The sequence below is a fragment of the Ceratosolen solmsi genome, unplaced genomic scaffold (genome assembly GCF_000503995.2).
Source record: "Ceratosolen solmsi marchali unplaced genomic scaffold, CerSol_1.0 scaffold35, whole genome shotgun sequence".
Lineage (NCBI taxonomy): Eukaryota > Metazoa > Arthropoda > Insecta > Hymenoptera > Agaonidae > Ceratosolen > Ceratosolen solmsi.
In genome coordinates, this window is record NW_011948423.1 from 1990284 (window position 1) to 2013025 (window position 22742).

At 31.1% G+C, this 22742-nt stretch overlaps 4 protein-coding genes across 4 annotated transcripts; 2 read left to right on the forward strand and 2 right to left on the reverse strand.

Moving 5' to 3' along the window:
• Nucleotides 1-1396: 1396 nt before the first annotated feature.
• Nucleotides 1397-4870, forward strand: lin (protein lines homolog). The gene is made up of 2 exons (XM_011499471.1): nucleotides 1397-2172; nucleotides 2860-4870. Exon 2 carries the CDS (start codon nucleotides 2984-2986, stop codon nucleotides 4766-4768), a length of 1785 nt encoding a protein of 594 aa, XP_011497773.1. The 5' UTR covers nucleotides 1397-2172; nucleotides 2860-2983; the 3' UTR covers nucleotides 4769-4870.
• Nucleotides 4871-7968: 3098 nt separating this feature from the next.
• On the reverse strand, nucleotides 7969-10565 carry NC2alpha (negative cofactor 2 alpha). Its single transcript, XM_011499475.1, has 5 exons — nucleotides 10248-10565; nucleotides 9734-9806; nucleotides 9064-9157; nucleotides 8802-8993; nucleotides 7969-8496 (listed from the first exon to the last, which is right to left on the reverse strand). The coding sequence occupies exons 1-5, from the start codon at nucleotides 10287-10289 to the stop codon at nucleotides 8205-8207; spliced, it is 693 nt and encodes a 230-aa protein (XP_011497777.1). The 5' UTR covers nucleotides 10290-10565; the 3' UTR covers nucleotides 7969-8204.
• Nucleotides 10566-14848: 4283 nt separating this feature from the next.
• On the forward strand, nucleotides 14849-17608 carry LOC105362123 (protein FAM98B). The gene is made up of 6 exons (XM_011499474.1): nucleotides 14849-14886; nucleotides 15039-15402; nucleotides 15618-15908; nucleotides 16014-16303; nucleotides 16571-16908; nucleotides 17373-17608. Exons 1-6 carry the CDS (start codon nucleotides 14849-14851, stop codon nucleotides 17534-17536), a joined length of 1485 nt encoding a protein of 494 aa, XP_011497776.1. The 3' UTR covers nucleotides 17537-17608.
• An 87-nt stretch (nucleotides 17609-17695) lies between these two features.
• On the reverse strand, nucleotides 17696-21241 carry DNApol-eta (DNA polymerase eta). Its single transcript, XM_011499473.1, has 7 exons — nucleotides 20546-21241; nucleotides 20326-20460; nucleotides 20002-20210; nucleotides 19772-19929; nucleotides 19483-19706; nucleotides 19261-19384; nucleotides 17696-19033 (listed from the first exon to the last, which is right to left on the reverse strand). The coding sequence occupies exons 1-7, from the start codon at nucleotides 20680-20682 to the stop codon at nucleotides 17744-17746; spliced, it is 2277 nt and encodes a 758-aa protein (XP_011497775.1). The 5' UTR covers nucleotides 20683-21241; the 3' UTR covers nucleotides 17696-17743.
• Nucleotides 21242-22742: the final 1501 nt, after the last annotated feature.

Below are 22742 nucleotides of genomic sequence, written 5' to 3' on the forward strand. Positions count from 1 at the left end.
TAATACAAATATTAATTGCTGTCAATATTTAATAGTCGATAATGAAATAAGCATTATTATCCGATAAGATACAATTAAGGATAAGGATAAATCGTACGAAAATCACTCATTAAATTGAGAATTTTTACATTTTTTAGGCTAAAACTTGTCTTTTTAAAACCAAACTCAAAGAGCTTTCGAATCTCTTGTTAATGATATTTCAAGCTGAATACTTTATCAATGAATTGGTATTGATCGGGCACTTGACCGATTATCGATTTGAAATGCTGTATTTAAGTACAAAGTTAAAAGGGGGAAAAAAAAGTCACACTATATTAAAGCGTTTCCACTAAAAATTCAATCTAGTTTATTCAAAATGAAAAAATGATCTATCTCTTAAAAATTTTTATACAACTGATTTTTACATATAGTACACGCGCACGCGCACGCACGTGATAACGCATTTTTATGAACCCATTATTAAAAAATGCATCGAAGCAGATGAATGACATGACAATATATAGACGCAATTGTCGCGTCCATAATAATTCACGCGCCTACACACGACAGCCAGCATAAATACTCATCTGCATACATCCACCGCATGCGTACACACGAAGCATTAAACAATGATCACGCCAAGCGCAAGTGTATTAATACGCTCGGAAAAGCCGTAGGAAGCTAGACAATAAATGCGAAATAGAAGAGTTAGAAGAAAAAAAAAGAAAAAGCAAAGTGAGTTGGAGAGAGATTGAATGTTGAATGAGAGCGCGAGGGCGGGGGTTAGGAGGAGGGAGAAGAAAGGATAAGGGCAAGTCGTCGGGGAATCGACGCGGATATATATAATACAACGCAGACCCCATGAATCCAATTATCATTTAAAGCATCCTGGCTGGAATCCAACTGTTGCGCGTCACTCGAGCGATTGCCGCGAGATGGCGCTAGGTCAAATGCGGCGTTGCTAACTATTATCGGCGAATTTCACAAGCTTGCCCGCGAACGCAGCGAATTTTAATGAATTTCCCAGCACGTTCGGGCCTCCTTTAATATTTCATAGGCTCGCGACGAGATTCCTACGTAGTTAATTAAATGGCTCGTAAAAACGGTGTTTAGTGCGTCGTGGAATGTACGAGGGGCAGCTACCGTGTTACGCGGCTCCGCATAATGTTCCCCACGAAAAGTCCCCGTGGCTTGGAAAATGTCCGCGTTTTTGGTATTTCGTTGTTCGAGAAGCTCTTCAACAGAGGTGAGCTATCTCGTCCGATACCAAGTTCGGGGCTCCGGCCAAAAACGGCCGACCGAACGCATTTTTACGCGATTGCAAAGAAGCGCGCGCGCGATCTGGCAACAGAGCTCCAACTTTTCCTGTTCTCTATTGAACAGCACAGAGATCGAGTGGTGCTACTGCTGCTGCTGCTGCTGTTGCTGATATTTGTGGGCTTGCTGGTGCTGGTGATTTTCGAGTTCTTGCTGCCGCTTTCGTTGATTTTCGTGACATTACTGAGATCGCTGGTGACTCTGACGAGGACAATGGTGGTGGTGCTGCTGGGGCTGGTGGCTGTTGTCACGTAGAAGATATTGGCGACGTAGACGTCGTGCCTGCGGGGGGAAACGCTTGGCTCGTCTGTTCATAGGAGGAAGGTCCTGTGGTCGGCGACGGGCCTTCCGCTCCCAATTACGCGTGGAGATTCTTTTCGCGTCGAGGGAGAAACGTCCGTGTCGCGGTGCGCTACGAAAGCCCAAAGAAAGAAAGAGAGTTAGAGAGAGAGAGAGAGAGAGAGAGAGAGAGAGGGAGAGAGAGAGAGGGAGAAATATAGACTACGAGTGCGTGGATGTATTAGCCCGAGAGACGCGCATCGTCGTGCGAGCAACCCCGGGAAGACGACGACTACGCCGTACGATATTGTATCCAGGTGGTAGGTGATACGCCTCCTTGTTCGACGACTGGTGATTGGGACGATTTTGAATATCTCGTGTGAAAGCAGGCAACCAAGGGACTTAACTGTGGGACCTTTGAGAGATGGTGATGCTCGAGCTGACCTGCTGGACGTTAATGAGGAATAGGACATAGCTCCCTAGGTCGCAAGATCTTATTGGAAAAACTGGATTCTCCAGTTTTCAAGCTGGTGAGATGAAAAGTGCTCCTGTTGAGTGGGACATGGTTGCTGGTTTGCCACTAAGGTGATACAGTGTGTAAGTACAGTAGCCGAAACATGGAGATTCTGAAAAAAACTCCATTTTGATTCAAAATCTAGTGCTGATGATTCATAAAGGACTTTTTTACTTTAAACTCATAAATTATTTAATAATAATGGCAACATATTCAATATAATTCACAATTAATAATGATATTGTGTCCTTTTGAATATCATAATATAAAATTTCAAATTGCACTTGATATTCATTTTTTATTCTTATTGTTCATTTATTCAAAGACATAGAGCTTAATAAGCCTTTATTGTCCAATCCGTATGATTGATTGCCATTGATTGTTCTTTTATTTACTATTACAGAGCCGTGAGTTTATAAGAAACATGCAGTTCATTGTTCTTTCGTAAAATGTATTTTTTGTAAATTCATTCACGTAATGCAATTCATACAAATGCATTGCTTTTGCACAGATAAAATTGAGAATTCTTGTTAATAATTTATATATTACAAGGCTGTCGAATATTTGGATTATTTTATTATTATTAATAAATTATATTTTATTGCTTAATGGGGAGTACGTTTGTTATGAGCATACTATTTTAATAGTTTCGTATAATAATAATAATAATAATAATAATAATAATAATAATAATAATTGTTATTATTATTTTATCAATCGATAATAAACATAATTGAAAAGCTTAAGTAGTGATTTGAAATTTTTTACAGATCAGGACCTATGTCAATTTTATTATTATCCAATGTGTACATCTGATTCTGTCAAGACACAATGTTTGAGCCAAGGATAACTTGATTTTGTTGGACAACACTAAAGCGGAAGTCTCTTCTGCTAATGGTACTTCAAAGATCCAGCAGCTATCCTCCGAGTCCGAAAATGGAGGAACCTGCGAAAAAAAAACAGAGGATCGAAAATGACAGCAATGAAAATGGAGAAACCTCAGAAATCGAGCGACTACAAATCAGCCTCCTTGGTCAATGTTTGTGCAATGTATCCGAAAGTAGCTTGCGCAAGCCATTTACTAATACGAGTGTCTCTACCAATGACAGAGAATTAAGATCGATGGTTCTCTCGGAATGGGAACCTAATAAGTGCCTAGAATTTCTAAGTGCCCTGCAACTTTTATTTGATGTCGCTATAAAGCAGAATACTAGAGGAATAATGTGCGGTCGGATTGCGGATGTGTGCAAGGCTCTTGCAAGAAACGAGCATGGTATCGTTGATCAAATCATTGATTTATCGTGTACTAACAATAAGTTTATATCCTTTGCAGCGAGCAAAGCACTGGCATCCTTTTTTATTATTACTAAAGAGAATGTGGAGTCCTCCTGGCTCGAGAGACTAACGCAATCGTTGGTAAATACTCACTCCCCTACTCAAATGTTATTCACATTAGATGTGGTAAAGAGGGTAGTGGAACATAAAGACTGTGGTATTCATCCATTGGAGGATTCTGAGACATCAAATCCTCCGTCTGGTTGCAATATTATAACTATATCTGATCCTGAAAGTTTAGATAGTACTCCAGTGAAAGCTATGTGTGTTAAGGCTTTAGAATCTAAGTGGACTATTTTGGTTTCCAAGTTTGATGCAATCCTTGGTTCTTACACTCCCCAGCACGAATCTGCCGTTATAACCTTCCTTGATCTTTGGGAGTCCATAATATCAGTTAAAGCTAATTTGTCCGTAATAGACACAAAATTATTTTATTCTCAACTAGATAATTTAGTCGTTCTTTTGAATGCCAATGTCCCTGGTGTTATATGGCGGCATCTCCTTGGATTGTTTAACGAAGTACTGTGCTATGGCAGTACTTTAGCTTTACAAGATGTGTTACCTGATGAGCCGTGCTCACTGGCGCATTTAATTGTCCGCGCAGTCAAAGACTGGAGATTATTAGATTCTTTGCCGTATCGTCATGGATCGGGAAGGTTTGGAGGTGGTTCTGGCGACGGAGATCAGCCTCTTTTACAGAAAGTCGTGCTATTGGTATTGAAAAGTGTCGCTGTTACGGTTAAAGAAACACGTAGTGACTCCAGCGATTCGTCATTGGCTTCAGAGGCAGAAGATTTGGATGCTGACATGGCAGTTATAGAACGAAGTATAAGAGAAGTGCTTAGGCAATTAGATCAGTGCGTCAAATTGTTGATGCCTTTCCATCCAGAAATGCCTCTGTCTCAGTGGGTTGTTCAAATGTTCCATGACCAAGATGACTTTTTAATTGAAGGAATGGTCTGCTGTCTAGACGTGGCGAATGGATTGTTCTATCGAGGACCGCCACAGAATGACTTGGGGAATATGTTGAGCCCCACGCTAACTTTTGTACAGTTCATCAGAGCAGTTTCTCATGATCATGACGTACTGTTGGACTTTCTTGTTAGTAATGAAACGTGCTTTCTATTATATCTGTATAGGTTTCTAAAATACATTAGACGTTTTTGGCCTGAATTTGTATCATGTTGTGGTAGGGATTTAGACGATACCATGGCTGTATTGGCAAATTTAAAACAAGCAATTGATAGACTGGTCTCTAAAGATTTATTTCCATATAATATTAATCCTGTTCTTCGACTGTTAGAAAAGTGCGATTCACTTTACGAAGGCAATATAGATAATTAATTGACTCTTTTGTTATATATGGACAGAAACTACCACCGTATTTAATTTTGAAATAAATTCAGTTTATTTAAACCATAATAATCTATCGCGTATCTATTCCTATATTAATTAATGATTCCTTATCTTTTTGATTTATAAAGATAGAAAACTATTTTTTGAAAAAATATGGTTATAGATAAACGAAATAATCATTTCAAAATAATAAAACGTGTCTTTTCTGCGGTCAAGTCTAGGAGGTGTACATTTTTATAATTAATTGTAATATGCTCTCTTTTATAAATTAAAAAAAAAAGAAGTAAAATCAAGAAAGAACGACGACGAAATACAAGAGTATTTTTTAATTGAAAAAATCAACTCTTCAACTAGGATACCTAAAATTGCGATACACAAACTATGTGTTTTATGGGCAAATACATTGTCGCATCAATAGTTATCGTACATAATGAAGATGTTGAATTTATAAAATGAAACTACGTCAACGAATATTATTAAAAATTCGATTTATTTATTATTTTACAGATTTTATTATAAATAAAAAGTTTTTATGGACCACTGAACTGAATTAGGTCGTAAAACTTTTATGTTCGTAAAAATGCAAATAAATTGCATAAATGTTAGTAGTACAAAAAAAGCATTCTGACAAATCATAAAATAAGAATTTATATCATAAAAATATTACAATGGTGCTATGAAACATGTATATCTCTGCCAAAGCAGCATATAAATATAAATTCTAGTATAATATTTATATTCACATTCAACCAATGCTGTATATCTACGCCTTATCATGTTGTTTCATAGCTCTGGCTTAGGTAAATCTGCGACTCGCATAAAAAACAAAATTCCGGTGATTAGACAGACAGATTATATTATTTTTGTTGCAAAATTGTAGATCAAAAATTCCATTAAAAATAAAGGAAGCATTTAATGTAGATATAATCGGACAAATATAAATGTCATGAATAAAACGAATTTTAAATATAAAATTAATTATGCTTTATTGTTTTACCGTGGTTGAGTGAATAAAGTAATTGGATACTTTTCTTTCAAACATGACAAAGGTAAAATTTCGAAATTGGATGTCTTCGTAAGAAAAATCGTTAATCGTCAATTATTTTTAAGCTGGAATGAGTAATATATCATATTGTATTTTTTCTGGAATTGTAAAAAGTTTTTATATTTTAAATGTGAATGCGAGTGTGAAAATTGTATGAATAAATTTTTAAAAACGAAATGTTTAAAAACTAAAAGCAGACCGTAATGTAAATTATTATTTATACATATTTTACAAAGCTTAATTTTTTAGGCTATAAGTAACTATTATTTTAAATTAATATTATAATAATAAAACGACAATGAGAACAACTAGAATAGTATATTTTTGGATAAAGGATTTACCTTAATAACTGCAGATATATCGTTTTATACCATACGCACTAAAATTAAATTGATATAAATAGTAAATTGTTAGAGATAAAAATCTTTTAAAATTGTATATTGTCATTTATTTATAATGTATATATGCTTGGAGAAAAGAAATTTATATTGAGATTTTTTAATAATAATAATTTCAATAAATAATTCGTGTCTCGAGTATCCTATTAATTTTATTCCCTTAGTAAGATCATCAGAGTGTTTAAAAAATTGTTTTTTTTTTTGTAATATTTTAAGGATAACAAAACAACAGCTTTCTAAAATTGTAGAAATATTAAAACGCCCATAGTATATTACAATTTAACAGTATAAAACAATTTTTTACTAATTCAATTAACAAAAAACGTAGTAGCCTGAATTGAAGAAATTTTACTTTCCATTAATTACAGATATTTGCTAAAAACGCGTCATTGTATTAATTTTCAGTTTAAAGGTAAATAAATAATTTTACAGTTTTCTCTGTTAAAAATTATTTTATAAAACATTTTACCAGTATTATTAGTATTACTTATTTCTAATAATTTTGATTAATATAAAAAAGAAAATTTAAAGTTGGGTTACAGGTTAATTATTTTCTGCATTAAGCCTGCTTGTTAGAAAAGTGGTTAAATTAAATTTAATGCCCTTGATTATTGTTAAGATTTAAGATATTCATAAGAAATATTTGGTAACATCCATTGCGCACATTATTCATTATATTAGATTTGTATATGATTTATGTTCAAATTTACATGTGTATAGAAAAATTTCTGATTCTACAACTAGTTAACGATTAGATTAGGCTATATATATATATATATATATATTTCATGTTGAAAAATATTAAGACAGTACAGGTGGAAATACTGTAAGTGACAAGAACATGTAAAGAATACAATTAGTCCATTACTGGTTTTGTCTGCATTGGGAATTTCATATTAGTTTAAAATTTCCATGTAAATATAGATATTTGCAACGTTAAAATTAAAACATATATATTCGCCTTTACGTGGAAAACATTATCCAATAATGACACAATAAAGAATTTTTGCATAAACAATAAGTATCATTTTTTTTCTTCCACTTCATTGCTCTCTGTTCTTTATCTTACAAAATGCTTTCTACTTTATTGAAAATTTCGTGTAAATATATTCTAAAATTCTCTAAGAGTCGAACATTAAAATTGGAGTTCTAAAAATAATTTAAAATTTATTCCAACATTTCTTACAAAAGTTTTCTTTTTATTGTTTTACAAACTATTCAAATAGAATGAAAAAGAAAATTCATGTATACATTAGCAATTATAATTTTAAGAGCAACAATGTTCAAATTTGTACATGTGTTTATTAAGTAATTTCACTTAAAAAGATAGTTCATTGCTTATAAATTGCTATATAGCGAATCACACAGTAAATTTGTATCTATAACTGGAGTTTATATAATCTACATAAGGTATTTTTATGAGCATTCAATGCGAAACGCAACTTCCGTTATAAAAATATAATTATCCAAAATCTTGAAAATTAATCTAATAAATATGTATTATATTAAAATCAAAAAAAAAAAAAAAAAAAACAAAACAATGAATCGACTATCACATCTTAAACTAAAAGAAAACTAAATATGCAATCATATTTACTCAATTAAGTGTGTATTATTTAATAATTTAGGGTTTTAAAAAAATAAAATATAGCAGTCTTATTGCATTTTACAGACTTAATTCTTTTTAAATACTTAATTAATCAAAATAAAACGAAAAATTTCTATTAATATTATTCAGATAATTGCATTATTTTTACATAATACGTCTTATGAAATGATATTAATTTCGTTTTTGTTTAAACATTGTTAGAAAACTTAATTCATTGTGCTTCACAGTGAAGATCAATTTATACCCTTTTCTAAACTCCTATGATTATTCAAAGACCGGTAGGTCAGAGAGTTCAGCCTAGTCAACATAAGTCGTATTACGTATGCTTTATACATTATATTCATACAGTATTATTAATTATTGACTGATTTGCTACGTATCATAGTCTTCGTCGATGTTACCAGTACAAGCGAAATTTGACACTGGTTGACTGACTGAATTATTTCTTGACATACTATCACTTGGATTACTGTTCACTTCTGTGTAAAAATTTGGTTGGCTAGCATTAAACGATGTAGGCACAGACATTTTAAACTTTGGGACATTGTATGTAAATACTGTTTCGTTGCCCTCAATTGGCTTAGCTAGTTTAGTTTTATCTCCTTTATCAACTGAATGCCTTCGAGGAGGGACATGTGTACATGACGAGCCATCCTTAGATACACTGTAATAAAGAAAATATAATTTGTAGATTAATGTAAACCAAAGGCAAGAGTTTTATTATAATTTCAGTGTATTAATTACAACTTGGTATTTGAATGATTCTGAATAATATTTGTAAATATTATTTTTAAAATATAAATGCTTATAGACTTTTAAACAAAATATTTATAAAATATGCATTTATAAGCATGAAAATTTTAGTACAAAAATGTCAATACCATGTAAAATCATTATGTTAAAGTAAAATAAAATTGGAGCATTTGCATTCGTCAAGATTGGATATAAATCAAATATATCGATACTAACGTGGATGCTCCGGTATTTGATTGTGCTACAGGAGCAAAACTAGGTACTGTTGTATTGACTGAGACTGCCTGCGTCGCCGGAGTTGTAGGTGGTGTATGAATTACTTCATCATCTGGTCCAGAAACGTCTGGTAAATTTTTAACAAGATCTTTCAAAAAATCAAAACGACTTTCAGAAAGAATACATTGTTTCCTAAAACATTATTTTTGAAAAGCATTAATTCTAATTACATAAGTAATTGGAAGGGAAGATTAATACTAACATGTGAGAAGGACTCAATGTTTTTGCTTGTTTTGCACTTGTGATTTGCATAGTTTTGGTAAGTAATGAGTGAACAAATAGTTCTAACGTTCTAGGTATATAAGTGGTTAAGGAATTTTTCACATAATATATCAATAAAGAGAGAAAGATATATTTGAAATAGTAGTAATATTATTACCGTGAATTTTTAATAGAAAATAAAAAAAGTACTTTTACAATTATGGAATATGGATGTAATGAAATGTAATGAAATATAAATAAAAATATAATAAAAATATAAATATAATGAACATGAGATGCATAATTATTAAATAAAACAAAATGTTCAATGTAATAAAAATCAATACATTGCATTTCAATAGATTTTCCTTAAAGTATTAATACCATGACTAAAGATAAATGAACCTTAAAGTGACATTAAAATTTTCCACTATGTATGATTAAAACTTAATTAAGCTTAGTTAAACAAATTTTAATCACACGACTTAACCCATTTAAAAGTTCTATTGAGCACAATGTATTATTAAACGCCTCAAGATAACGAATACAATTTATGACAATTTAATGTTCTTAACATCCATTGTTCTAATTACATTAGACCATCACCTTACCCTTCGGTAAAACCTCTAGTCAATATCAGTAGTTGCAGTGTCAGATTATAAAAAGGATATAAATTATGATCGGCACCGCTTGAGCAACTTTCCCCACCTCCTCGTCCGTTTGCATAATTTTTTTTATACGACCCTGCAAAAGTAAAAGGAGTGAAAAAACGAAGAGAAGAAAGAAAAAAAAAAGTGAGGTTAACAATTTCTCAAGAGACAAAAACGACACACACCGCTTGCAAGGCATATTGTACGGGGGGTTGCGTACGTGTGCGCGCGTGTGTTGCGTGACGTGAGTGAGTGAGTGAGTGGGTGAGTGGGTGGGTGCGTGCGAGCGCGCGCGCGCGCGCGCGCTTCTGTATAACAAGAAGATAACGAGTGGTGGAGGATGAGGAGGAGGAGGAGGAGCAGGAGGAGGAAAAAGAGAGGATGACGAAGAGAAGCAATACTGAGCCTTGGGTAATGATTTCCGGGGCACAGGTCGACGGCAGTCCCAGCGAAAAGGCTCCGTTGGGGCCACTGTCACTGCCTGCTCGTAGTGCGTAACTCGACAACAAAACACACGGACGGTCAACACACTCACAGGTGGAAAACGAGCGTTGTATTTTTTCTTCTTGCTGGGCATTTTAGCACCTCCTTCGTGGTCGTTGTCGTTGTCGTCGTCGTCGTTGTCACAACGGATCCCCCTCGAGTGGCGATCGACGTAGTGATGAAACGTTACGGACAGAAAAATGTAGCGCTTGCACGCACGCAAGTTAGACTCTCCCGTTACAAGTTCAACCCCTCGGCAAGGCACACACGATGATCGCCGTCCACTCTCGAAAACACTCCCGAGCGCGACCGAGGGAGGGCGAGCAGGAGGTGGATGAGGAGGTTGCGGAGCGGGACGTGAGGCAGAGAGACGAAGAGAGCTTGAGAGAGAGAGAGAGAGAGAGAGAGAGAGAGAGAGAGAGACAGAGAGAGAGAGAGAGATAGACAGAGATAGAGGTAGATAGCACGACTCTGCTGAATAGAGCGGAGTTGAGTAGAGTGGGGTGGAGTGGGGCGGGGTAGAAACGGTCGGGACGCGACGGGTCGGGTCGGTTCTCAACGGGTCGGAGTGCGGGGTGTGGTGTACCGATGTATGGCGTGGAATGGCGGGGGATGGCGACGTCGGGCGGAAGAAGATAGAGAAGAGGAAAATGGTCCGTTACGCGCGTCCACTTACTCGCGCGTGTCCGTAGACGCACGGCGCACTCTTTGACAAGGCAGGAACAATGGATCGGCAGAGAACGGAGTGCGGACGAGGAAGTGGTGAACCGCCGTGCGCTCTCCCGAGAATTCAGAACAGAACGTATCGGTGCAACATTCCAGGATTGCGCGCGCCAACTAGCTCCGCTCGGACGCGCGTCCGCGTTGTATTATGCGCGAACGGGCCACTTGGGTCGCGTATTTCACCGGGGCCGTGTGCATGTGTGCGCCGCCACGCATGTATATACGAGCGACGGCTGTCCGCCGCCCGGGCCGTAGTGGCTGGCGTGGCGGAGGAGAAGGAGGAGGACTCGAGCCGATCGTGGAGCCCCGCTTCGCGCGATGATGTACCGCTAGGCACTCGGTCCGAGCTTGCGTGCGCGCGTGCGTCCGGGCGGGTGAAAACTCGGCGCCGCCCGTGTGTGTGTACGCGTACACGACTCCCGGAGACCCCGCGGCGGCGATGACTGGGAGCGGTGCGCTCACCCGTCTTCGGCGCTTATTATGTACCTGAGGGCTGCGGTAGGCCTCTCGTGCCATGTGTTTCGATTTTAGCCATCGTAGTTATTATCATCATTATCATTATTATTGTTATCGCTATTATTATCGTCGCTATGATCGTTGGCTGCTTTTTGCATTTCTTGAATGGAAGTTGGATATGCATTTTTTGAAGATGAGGGTGGCGTTGGGAGACGATCGTGACGCTGCCGTGGGTATCGTAGATCGAGATCGCACTTTTATTGAAATTAAATTAATGTCACGTTTAGGCTCCTAAGGCTGGCACATCGTTCGTGAAATATTAATGATTATGGGTAATCCACGGTCGTTGCGCTTCATTGAATGGAATCTCTATGATCCCAAGGTTGATAAATAATAATTTCAATTTTCCAATATGATGTTTTATAAAAGATTCCTCTCTTTTTCATTTACTTTGACTAAGATTAAAGCTTAGATCACATATTGAATTGCTAATGCCGGTTTGGATTAAATTAATCGAATAATTATTCACAGTTGTGGGCTCGAGCACAATCGAGTCTATTAATCACGGATAATTATAAATAATCGCATTTAGTATTTCGTATTATTCGAGAAGTGGATGAAATGTACGGTTATTAGATAACGGGGAAATGCGTAAAACGAAGTACACATGTATAACTTGAGTCTTTACGTAAGGAAGAGGAGGGAGACGAGAAGTAACGAGGCAATTGCGGCATAGTTAGGTTAAGGGGGGGGGGGGGAATGTAGTTTGGTAAGTTTCGCAATTTCTGTCGAAAAAATAAATTTTACTGTTAAATTTAAATTGCAAAGATAACGTAGCGAAGTTAGGAAACGTTCAGGATAATGATTCAAATATATGAAACTAGAATTGATAGAATTACGCAAATGTTTATTTCATTTGCATTATTTTTAAAGATAACCGATAAAATTCAGCTAATTACAATTATTACTATCGAAATTCTGTATCATTCATATACTAATCATATACACATGTTTTCATGTATAATTCAATCAATCTTTATACTCTGCAAGAAAATAATAGTGCAGCCATTATATGATTACTTTAACAATATCAAAAATATTATCCAAATTCAATAATAAGGTTTAAAATTCTACCTTTTAAATGTTAATTTAAATGATGTGTAATATATATATATATATATATATATATATATATATATACATGTAAAAAATTTTATTTCTTTATATTTGCATTAATATATAAGAGTAATTTTCAAATAAGCAAAATTTATTTGTAGAATTGTAAAAAATCATCAAAGTATAAAGATTAAAAATTTATTAGCAAAGGCAATTATTTATATAAGGTCAAGTTTGAAGATAAATTTTGTAAGGCATACATAGATAATGTTCTATGTAATTTCAATTATCATTGTTTCAATAAATTTACAAAGTTATGCTATTTGAAAAAAAAAAAAAAAAAAAAAAATTTTCTTATAAAACACATACGTATAGAGTTATATAATTAAAAAATAAAACGAAATAAAAATTTAACGAAGATCTATTTAATGAAATTTTTTAGCAAAAATTAATTTTTATATAGTCAAGCTCCTTATGAAAAATAAATGAAAAAATTTACATATGAGTAAGTATTAAAATTCTTTCGTCGATTCTCAACTCATTTAACAATAAATGCTCATATGCAAATGCATACTTTATTTTTGACTCTATTTTTATTTGTTGGTCATGTGTGTGTATTTGGGGACACGTGTTGTGCGTAATTAATTAGATACAGTGACCTGTATGATTTTGATTGAAGCGTTAATATAGGCTTTAATTCATAGTAACATTGTAGATATCTTATTAAAAACTCCATGTTTGTACAACATTTGATAATTTTATATTGTTCATGGCGTTTCATTCAATCAACTTTATGCTTATATTTATTTTGATGCCATATTACGATATTATTATAAAATTTAATAAATGTATTAAATTAATAAATATTTGTGGTTAAGCGTCAAGTAATCCAATTTTCATTAGTGGAGTAGTACACTTTTATAATCTTAGTTTCCAATAATATTTATATTGCTACAGATTACAGTGTTTTAAAATAAATACTGTAAAATATTATAATTTACTGAACAATATGAATCAATGAATTTTAGTTTATTGTATTAATTTTCTTCGTATATTATTATTATAATTTGGGAATCATCACATTAAACGATATAAAAATAATGATATCGGTTAATATGAATTATTATAATTGTTTAGAATCAAATTTGTTTATATATCTAATTGTTCATTTAGATAAGAATATGAAATACAAAGCTGAATCATAAAAAGAAACATAAAATAATTAATTTATAATTTATATATATAAATATTTTGTGTATTTATTTATCAATACAATTATAATGCTGATATATAACAATACGGAGAATTACCGGTAAAATCTAATATTGCGAGCAATTTAAAAATTGTAAATTAAAAAATTGATTACTATTGCTTTAATACGTACTATTTTTACGTTTAAGTCCTAACAATAAAATTTGAATAAATCAGAAATATTGATAAATATTTGTAATATTTATTTAAGATGAAGAAATCGTAAAATATACATAATCTTTTAACTCTAATATATGTATTTAAATGCCCATGCTTGAAAATGATTTATAGCAAAAACACACACACACACACACACACACACAGATATCTTTCAATTTCATTTACAATCATATAAGCTTATAGTGTATTTATCCTCTTGAATTATATTACGGGTTTAAAAGCTCATAATTAATTTATTGCCCAAACTAATCTTGAGAAATGGAACTCACAAAATCTCTTAAAATAATTTATCAAAAAATTATTATAATTTTCTTTCTTATAATTAAACATTGCTTTTCTATAATAGAATAAAATTACCATTCCTATATGAAATATACAATTATATTCTTCGAAAATTTCGTATTAGAATTTATAATTAATTCGTAAGCTTTTATTATAGGAAACAAGCAAATGTTTGAAAAAAAAATATTCAATCTATTTGATGTTTAAAACTATGTAAAATATATTTAAAACATACGAATTAATTATTACTTATGCACATAACGAATATTTTAAAGTAGTATACTTTGATCGTATAATGCATATAATGCATAAATAAAATAATGAAATATTTCCATTAATGAAAGCTAATAGTTATTTCCTTCTCTTAGCATAATCAAGAGAACTTTATTGCTTGCAAAGAGCCCGCAATAATTTCTAATGTTAAAACATTTCACTATAGGCTTAATGCGACAAGATGGAAAGAATCGATCATTGAAGAGAACAGCTGATCATCTCGTTATGATCTTTGTAGATTCAGTTGTAATATTGTAGTATAAATTTCTCGACAAATTTATACGAATTCGTACGTTAATATAGTAAGTTAGTTTAGAATATATTTAAGTTGAATTAACCAAATTCAATTTATGCATTATATATAAAGGCAATATGGAAGCAGAGCTCATACAAAATTTAAAAGATATAGGGTAAGATTTTGAGGTTATATGTTCCTTATGATTTTATCAAATTTGTTAACGTGTCTTATATCATAGACTGAAGAACCATATAGTTATTTTATTTTATTATGTAGTCGTTGTATTTCTAAATCATTCTGAATTTGATTAAATTGAAATTGCAGGTATGCTGGGCCTCTAATTGATCCCATAAAATTTAACGAGGCTCTTCAAGGAGGTGCAAAATCACTGGAATTCACAAGCCTCGTATCATGGCTAACTTATGAAATTGGATCTTTTGAAAACTTGGATGACACTGTACATCCTATAACGTCGCCAGATGATGCCAATTCCTTTCTCGAAGAATTAAATATATTTCTAAAAGAATTAGACTGTAGAAATGAAAAACTAACAGAAGGTGGTAAAAATGAAAAATTAGCCAGTATTCAAGAAAATGAAGCTCTTCTCGAATATTTAATAATAGAGCTTATGTCAAGTAAAATATTAAAATCTAGAAATTTAGACACACAGGATAAATCAATGCCAATTGTAAGTGGATGAAATAAAAATTATATAAATTATTTTAACTACAAAAAAAATACATATTCTTAAAAAGAGTATTTGAATTTTTAACTAAAATAAATTTTGTTGTTTGTAAAATGTCGATAAATTATGTAATTAAAATTAATTTCTTTACAAGTGGAATACAATGTTAATTTATATTAAATCTTTTGCATTATATTTAATTCTTTTTTTTATTTTAGACGGAAAGCACAACAGCTAAAGTTATACGAGAAATGATATCAGCATTAGATTTTACAAAACCTCCTGAAAATATTACAGCCAACTTATTTTTCAAGGATATACATGGAAAAGTAACACAAATACTTCAAAAAGTTCCTAAGAATCTTGTATGTAAACCACTATTCTTTGGAGAATTAAATGCAGAGCAGTGGCAAGAGTTAGATAAGTTACATGCCGATTTAAATGAAGAGTACACAATACGGCGAGAAATGTTGTTACAGCGGTTTGATGTCACAATTAATTCATTTTTGGTATAGATATTAGCTTATATTTTAATTATCTCGAAATTTCTGAAACGAGCTTCAAACCGTAATTGGTATTATTATCATATACTTTCATAAGTACGTTTATTACAGTGGTCAGAAAGACTTAAAGACAAAGAACGTGAAGTAAATGAGTGTTACAAGGCACAGCGAAAACTCATGAAATGTAAACCTGATGTTACATTCGCTCATCTTTTATCAAGCCGGGATGACTTAGCAATAATTGAAAAAACGAGTAATGCTTCAGTGCGTAAAAATACTCGTAGTGCAATTAATTCATATATTATTGGATCAGTGCCTGATAGAGGAGGTAGAACAACAGAGCACGAACCTCCGCCACCAGAAACATTTAAACAAAATACAAAAGGGCAAGGTTCAAAAAGGTATGAAATTATTTAATTATTCTGCTTATTCAATATCTTAATTACTTCTTCATAATGCATTGAATAAATCAAAGTAAAGCATTAATTAATTCTATTAAAATTTAATGAAGTATCTATGAAATTATTCGTGAAAATAAAAGATATTGTTTATACATCTCCATTCAGCTGCAAATAAAATTCAGAATCTAATTTTTTTATCTCTTTGAAAGATCCTTATATTACGGTAAACACATCTATAATTATTGAAATTTTCAAATAAAATTTCAGTCAATATAACGATAGTGGACGTTATAAACGAGATGGCGATGGTAATAGTAACAGTGGTGGCAAGTTTCGTGATCATAAATTGGCAGCTTCGAACTTTGGGCAAAATTTTGATAATCCGGCCCAAGGCTCTAGTTTTGGAAATCAGGACTTTAGTTTCGGGACTCAAGTTAGAAAGAATTTCCATTACAATTCAAATCCAAATAAACATTTTAATTATGGAAATCAAAGTTCATCCAGTTATAGAGGAAATCAAAGTGGATGCTACGATCAATATTCTGCATACGCGGATCAAAGTACAAGTGGCTACAATCCAAATAGTGGTTATGAAAATCAAAGGGGTATTACTATAACTATATTTGCTATTTAATATTATAAATTTTAATATCACTGTTTTTGTTTAACTTAATAGAAACTTTATTGAAGAAATAAAATTACAAATATTGCACAATCAAAATTTATAAAATTAAATAATATAAATTTGTATCACTATATATATGTATATTTATATATATATTTAAGTTTCTCTATAAAAAAAAATTATAATTATTTATAATTAAGCATAATTATAAATTATTGAAGAAAGCAAATATATTACTAAGTATTTTACTAATTGACCAAACATAAATTAATTAATAAAGTTAAAAAATTTTAAAAATAAAATTTTATTCTGAGATTTTCCGAACAACATAGCGTAAATATGTTTCAACTTAAGTTAAAAAAAAAACAATATTAAACATTGATTAACATAGTTAAAATTTATATAAAGTTTGCTCTAATTTTATTATTAATTTTTTTTTATTAGGTTATAACAATAGAAGCGCAGGTGGTTACAATCGAGGTGACCAAAATAGGAGTCGCAGAGTCCAAGGAGGTTGGAATCAAAACTTTGATACAGATTTTTCAAGTGGCAATACGAATAATTATTATGGTAACCATCAAATGCAGGAGAGAGGTCGAAGACATTAATAAAGCTATAATTATTGGATGAATCGAAAAATTTTTTACATAAAAGTAATTATAGTTATTAAATAATTTATTTTTAAAAATGTATTAATTGAGAACCTTGTTAAAGGTATTAGACTATATATATTCAAATAGGTAAAAATATACAAGTTTGTAACAGTTTTTTTCAGTTTGTCATAAACATTAGATTAGATTAATGTAACTAAATAATTATTGCTGAAAAAAGGATGATCCAGATTTTGTTTTAGATACATAAGTAACAATTTGATCATTAACTCGTTTTTTTAAGTGATTAGAATTATTTGTAATTACTTTTCTTTTTCTAGTTTCCACGTTATCTGAATTTTGATTAATTTCTTTTTGGAGAGTCGCTGCTATATGATAGTCATTATGTTCATCAAATTTATTTATTACAATTAATTGATGACATTGTGGACACTTTTTGAATTCTTTCAAATCATTATTTACGGCAGTATTAATAAAAAAAGTTTCAATATTTGATTTTTTATTTTGAGATTTAGATTTAAATAATTTTCCTTTTGAGTTTTTATTTATTTTTTTATCAATAGCTTTATTTAAAGTGACATTTTTTTCATGCACTTCTGTTGTTTTTAGTAGTTTTTTAACTTCTTGTTGTAAATGTGATGGTAATAATCGAACAATGTTGATATCTATATCATTTAGATCGGGAAAAATTTCTTCAATTCCAATGGTCGTTTCATCATTACCATACATTGAACTTTTTTGTTTTTTTTTATCAGATTTTTTTGTAATATTTTCACTACTATTTTTGATATTATCATTGTTATTTGGACGTAAATCCTCATTTGAAGTAGTATTGCAATCATGAATCTCAAAATCATGTTCACGTGTATTTGTAATTGAATTCAAATGATCTGTTTTAAGTTTTTCTTGAGTTAAAATATTCATAAAGAAAGATTTTTTAAAATTGTCCGATTTTAAAGAATGCTGAATAATACTGCAAGGAGATGATGTCTTATTCTGTTTTATTTCAACAGATGAGGACTCTAAATTTTTATTCTTTGTCGTTTCGTTTATTATATAATCATTGCTAATTTTGTGTTTCTCGTTTCTTTCAGTCTTATTACAATTGACATTCATCGAATTTTTTGTTTTCAAATTATCATTAACTTCGCTTATATCGGTATTTGATATAGATGTACAATTGTCGGTTGCATTTGATTTAAAAAAATTTATAAAATTTTCACTTCCCTTAGCTTTTATAAATTTACTAGTTGAAATTCCTAAAAACGAGATTGGTTGGTGCGTAGCTTTAGTAACTAGATTGAAACACTGTTCTGAAATTTTTTCTGGTTTATAGGAAGTTAATGGACAAGAGCGAGATTGTGACACTGAAGTTTTATTTTGATAATAATGAAAACTAACTGTTAATAGCGATGCCTTGCGTTCATTTTCTTCTAAATCTTGTTCAAGTCTTTCACATACTTCTGCTGATAATTCAGAAAGCCAGTGTTTAAGCTATATGTATTAAATAAAATAATATACAAAATCAATGATCATTGAGAAAAAAAAAAACTTTACACTCTAAGTACTGAATATATTAATAGTAAGGTTTTTATGATTTTTATATTATTCAAACAATGATAAAGCGATATTAAACAAATTTTTTGATTATTTTGTATGAATTATTGTGCTCAAAAATAAACATACTAATAAATTAATACTTAATAATAATAATTACTTACGAAATCTTTATCAACAATAGCTAGTTTTCCTGGGAAATTTTTGCAAGCTCCTATAGATTTAGAAACTAATCTTGGAGTTACCGGTTCATTATCTATACCTCGAGCTATATTATACAATCTTAATCTGCTTATAAATATAATTATATTTAATAACTATAGTTATTTCAATTATCCTAATATTATTAATATTTTCATTATGACTAAAACAAATTATTCACTCACCCTGTTTTTTCATCAAAATGATTTTGAAGATACGACAAAGAATAATGTAGAAGGTCTGACATAACATTACATTGTAACGAATCAATGACGATATCGCCTAATTTTCCTCCAAGATTTCTTACTTTTTTTATAGGAAGCGTTGAAAACAAATGAGGGATTGCGGAAGACGATAATATAGTTTGACGATTAGGCTTATGGAGCCCACATGCTAGCTTAGCTAAAATCTAAAATTAATGCTTTTAAGAATTGAAATAATTTAATATTTATAATGGTTTATTAATTTTAAAACCTTATTAAATGAAATTCCTGCCGAACATTTAAAACCAGTAGTTTCGTATATTTCTTTTCTTAAATTTTCAACAAAAGCACCAGCAATTGATAAGCGTTGTACTTGAGTATCTATTGATAACGTAGACAGCCAAGTTTCAAGACCTTTACTTCTTTCCTCTATAATTTTCGATGAAATGTATATTATACACGTACATTATACAGATTTATATTTTAAGTAAAAATTGTAACCTTCATTATTAACACCACTTTCTGAATGTCCAACAATAAATGTATTTTTTAATTGTAAAATGACATCTTCATAATCATTGAGTTTATTAGCTAATTTATCATCTACAATTTGTGTTATATCTAAATAAGCTTCATCAACGCTAGCTCTTTCAATTATATTACAATTTTTCTTTAATACTTCAATTACTTCACGTCCAGCACTTCTATATCTATAAAAATACAACTTTATTTGACTAGCTATAACTAAAAAATATATTCCATTCAAAAAAATAATATGAGAAAATAATTTAATTATATTATTTTTACACAAGCATATGTTATTACTTAGAAGTATCTGCTTTTCCTCGAAGACATGGAACACTTACTAACAAGAGTTCGGGGCACTTCAATTTTGCTTCTTCACCACGCATATGACGAGTTACCCCAAAATCTCTAGCTTCATAATTTACAGCAATAATACTAACATAAAAAAAAAAAACAATACTTAATCGAATTAATGTTATTTTAATAAATAAAATAGGATGAGAAAAAAAATTTAATTCACCCTCCTAGTTTCCATTGATTATATTGCACCACAGCTAAAGGTTTTCCTGCTATATCAGGTTGTAATCTTGTTTCAACTTGACAATAAAAGCAGTCCATGTCAATTAAAATCACAATACGATTGCCAAAATTCGTCATATTGCAAATACAATAATAAATATGTATTCTCTACAATATTAACTGAACTTTCGTTAAGAATAAACAATTCGCTCTTTTATGCTCCGAAAACAGCATAAGTTTAAATTCAAGATAATCAGCTGACAATAGCAATTGTTGACTATTGCTTTCTTTTCCCGCGCCTTCAATCGGTATGCGCATGCGCATAAACACGTGTTTTGTAATCGTGAGGATTGGCCGATAATTTAAAACTGATTAAAAGCCAAATAACAACGGCAATTTAAAATTAAAATATTTACATTTCTGTTGATATTATTTCTGATAACAGAGTTTTACATTCGCACATTACTGCGTAAATTGTGAGTGCGCATGTGCGCACGCGCGCATAAGGTAAGGAAATGAAACAAGAGTTAATATAAAATCAGAATTTAGTTTGCATGTTTTATATTTTCTAGATAGTACGAAAGTCCATATATACATATGTATGTATATGCGTTTGCATATTCAAACACATGTATGCATGCAAAATACTAACATAGTACAGTATGTCGTATCTTACATATACAGAATGTACATAAATATATATATAGATATATAGATGCCGGGATTCATTTTATACAAAACAAATATTTGAATAAAAAAAGTTCTACATAAGTTTAAAATGGAAGGTTGTTTTAATATTCAAAGTGTTAGATGCAATAGATTAATGAGCATTCGGCATACTTATCTAACGGCATGTAAAGAAAATGAGCAGATACTTCCCGTCGTATTGCTGAATCACTTTCACCTTTATTCACAGATTACACTATTTTTATTTAGATTATTTGAATTTCACGGATACAGTGGCCGATAGTACATTTTACTTCGACATCTGTGTTACACATTTATTGAAGTTTTAATGCGTGTAAACTTAGATAAAAAATAGAATAAACATATATTTATTCGGCAGAGCAGAATGTGCCGCTCTTGTATTTTAAATATCTAGTTTTATTAACGATCTTATAATATATATCTCAAGTCTTCATTTAGTACATGTATATTAAATACCCTGGCCGAATAAACATGTACAATAATGACATTTTTTGTCACTCCAATGCCACGAGCATAAGATCAAGGATTTTTTTAAGGAATGGTGCATTACCAAATGTGATGTACACGCAGGCTAAAAGTCATGATAATCGATCATAATTGCGTGATCGTTCATTTCAAATTATTTTTTATATTATCTCTATATAATTTGCTAATCAATAACTAGAAATAGTACAAAACAATTGGATTCTTTAGATATTTCATTATAAATATACTAATGATTAAACACCAGGTACAGACAAATTTATTTATCAAAACACTTTGGCAAAAGAATTGACAAAATATTTCTATAATAAATACCTAGTAAATAAAATTACTTTTGACGCTATTTTATTACAAAACGTTTAAATTTTAAGGACCAATTATTCAGACACCTAATGTACATAAATCGAACGATTATACATCCATTAAAATTTATTAATTTTCAACAAAGTTTTTCATTATCTTGAATATTACTGTGTTTCTGGAAAACACTTTTTTTTTTACTTTTAGTATCTTTCGAAAATCTGTATACAAAATGGTATAATTATAACTCACAATGGCGTTATTTTTCAATTAAAGATTGATTAAAGAATTAAATATAAAAATTGACACATAAAAATTGACCGAGTTGCGAGATCTAAACATTTATATAATTTTAATATAGTGTAAAATTTCTAACAATTTATATCTATTCATGTCTTAATAATACCTTACATTAGTGCATTATTCAATTAAATTATTTTCTATAATAAATGTTATATTTGCGTTATTAATACAATGATATAGTATGCAAGATTGATTAAAGAATCGATCGAAAGTGTTCTGAGAAAACAGTTCGTCAAGTTGATCATCGTGAACCTCATGAAAATATTATATAAATGAATCTATGAAAAATCGCAAAATGTTTAAAATACAGTGTAAGCATATATAGTTAAAAATATGATTTATAGTATATTTAATTGTTTTAAAATGTTTTGAAGCTTACATGCATAAATTCATGAACAAACATC

Coding starts and splice junctions, on each gene's coding strand:
- lin (XM_011499471.1), top strand. CDS start 2,984: ATGGTACTTCAAAGATCCAGCAGCTATCCTCCGAGTCCGAAAATGGAG.
- DNApol-eta (XM_011499473.1), bottom strand. CDS start 20,682: ATGACGAATTTTGGCAATCGTATTGTGATTTTAATTGACATGGACTGC. Junction 19,707..19,771: donor CAGGAATTTCATTTAATAAG/GTTTTAAAATTA, acceptor CATTAATTTTAG/ATTTTAGCTAAGCTAGCATG. Junction 19,385..19,482: donor CATTTTGATGAAAAAACAGG/GTGAGTGAATAA, acceptor ATTTATAAGCAG/ATTAAGATTGTATAATATAG.
- NC2alpha (XM_011499475.1), bottom strand. CDS start 10,289: ATGCCCAGCAAGAAGAAAAAATACAACGCTCGTTTTCCACCT. Junction 9,158..9,733: donor AGCGGTGCCGATCATAATTT/ATATCCTTTTTA, acceptor CCACTTATATAC/CTAGAACGTTAGAACTATTT. Junction 8,994..9,063: donor ACATTGAGTCCTTCTCACAT/GTTAGTATTAAT, acceptor ATAATGTTTTAG/GAAACAATGTATTCTTTCTG.
- LOC105362123 (XM_011499474.1), top strand. CDS start 14,849: ATGGAAGCAGAGCTCATACAAAATTTAAAAGATATAGG. Junction 16,304..16,570: donor AAAGGGCAAGGTTCAAAAAG/GTATGAAATTAT, acceptor ATAAAATTTCAG/TCAATATAACGATAGTGGAC. Junction 16,909..17,372: donor TGGTTATGAAAATCAAAGGG/GTATTACTATAA, acceptor TTTTTTTATTAG/GTTATAACAATAGAAGCGCA.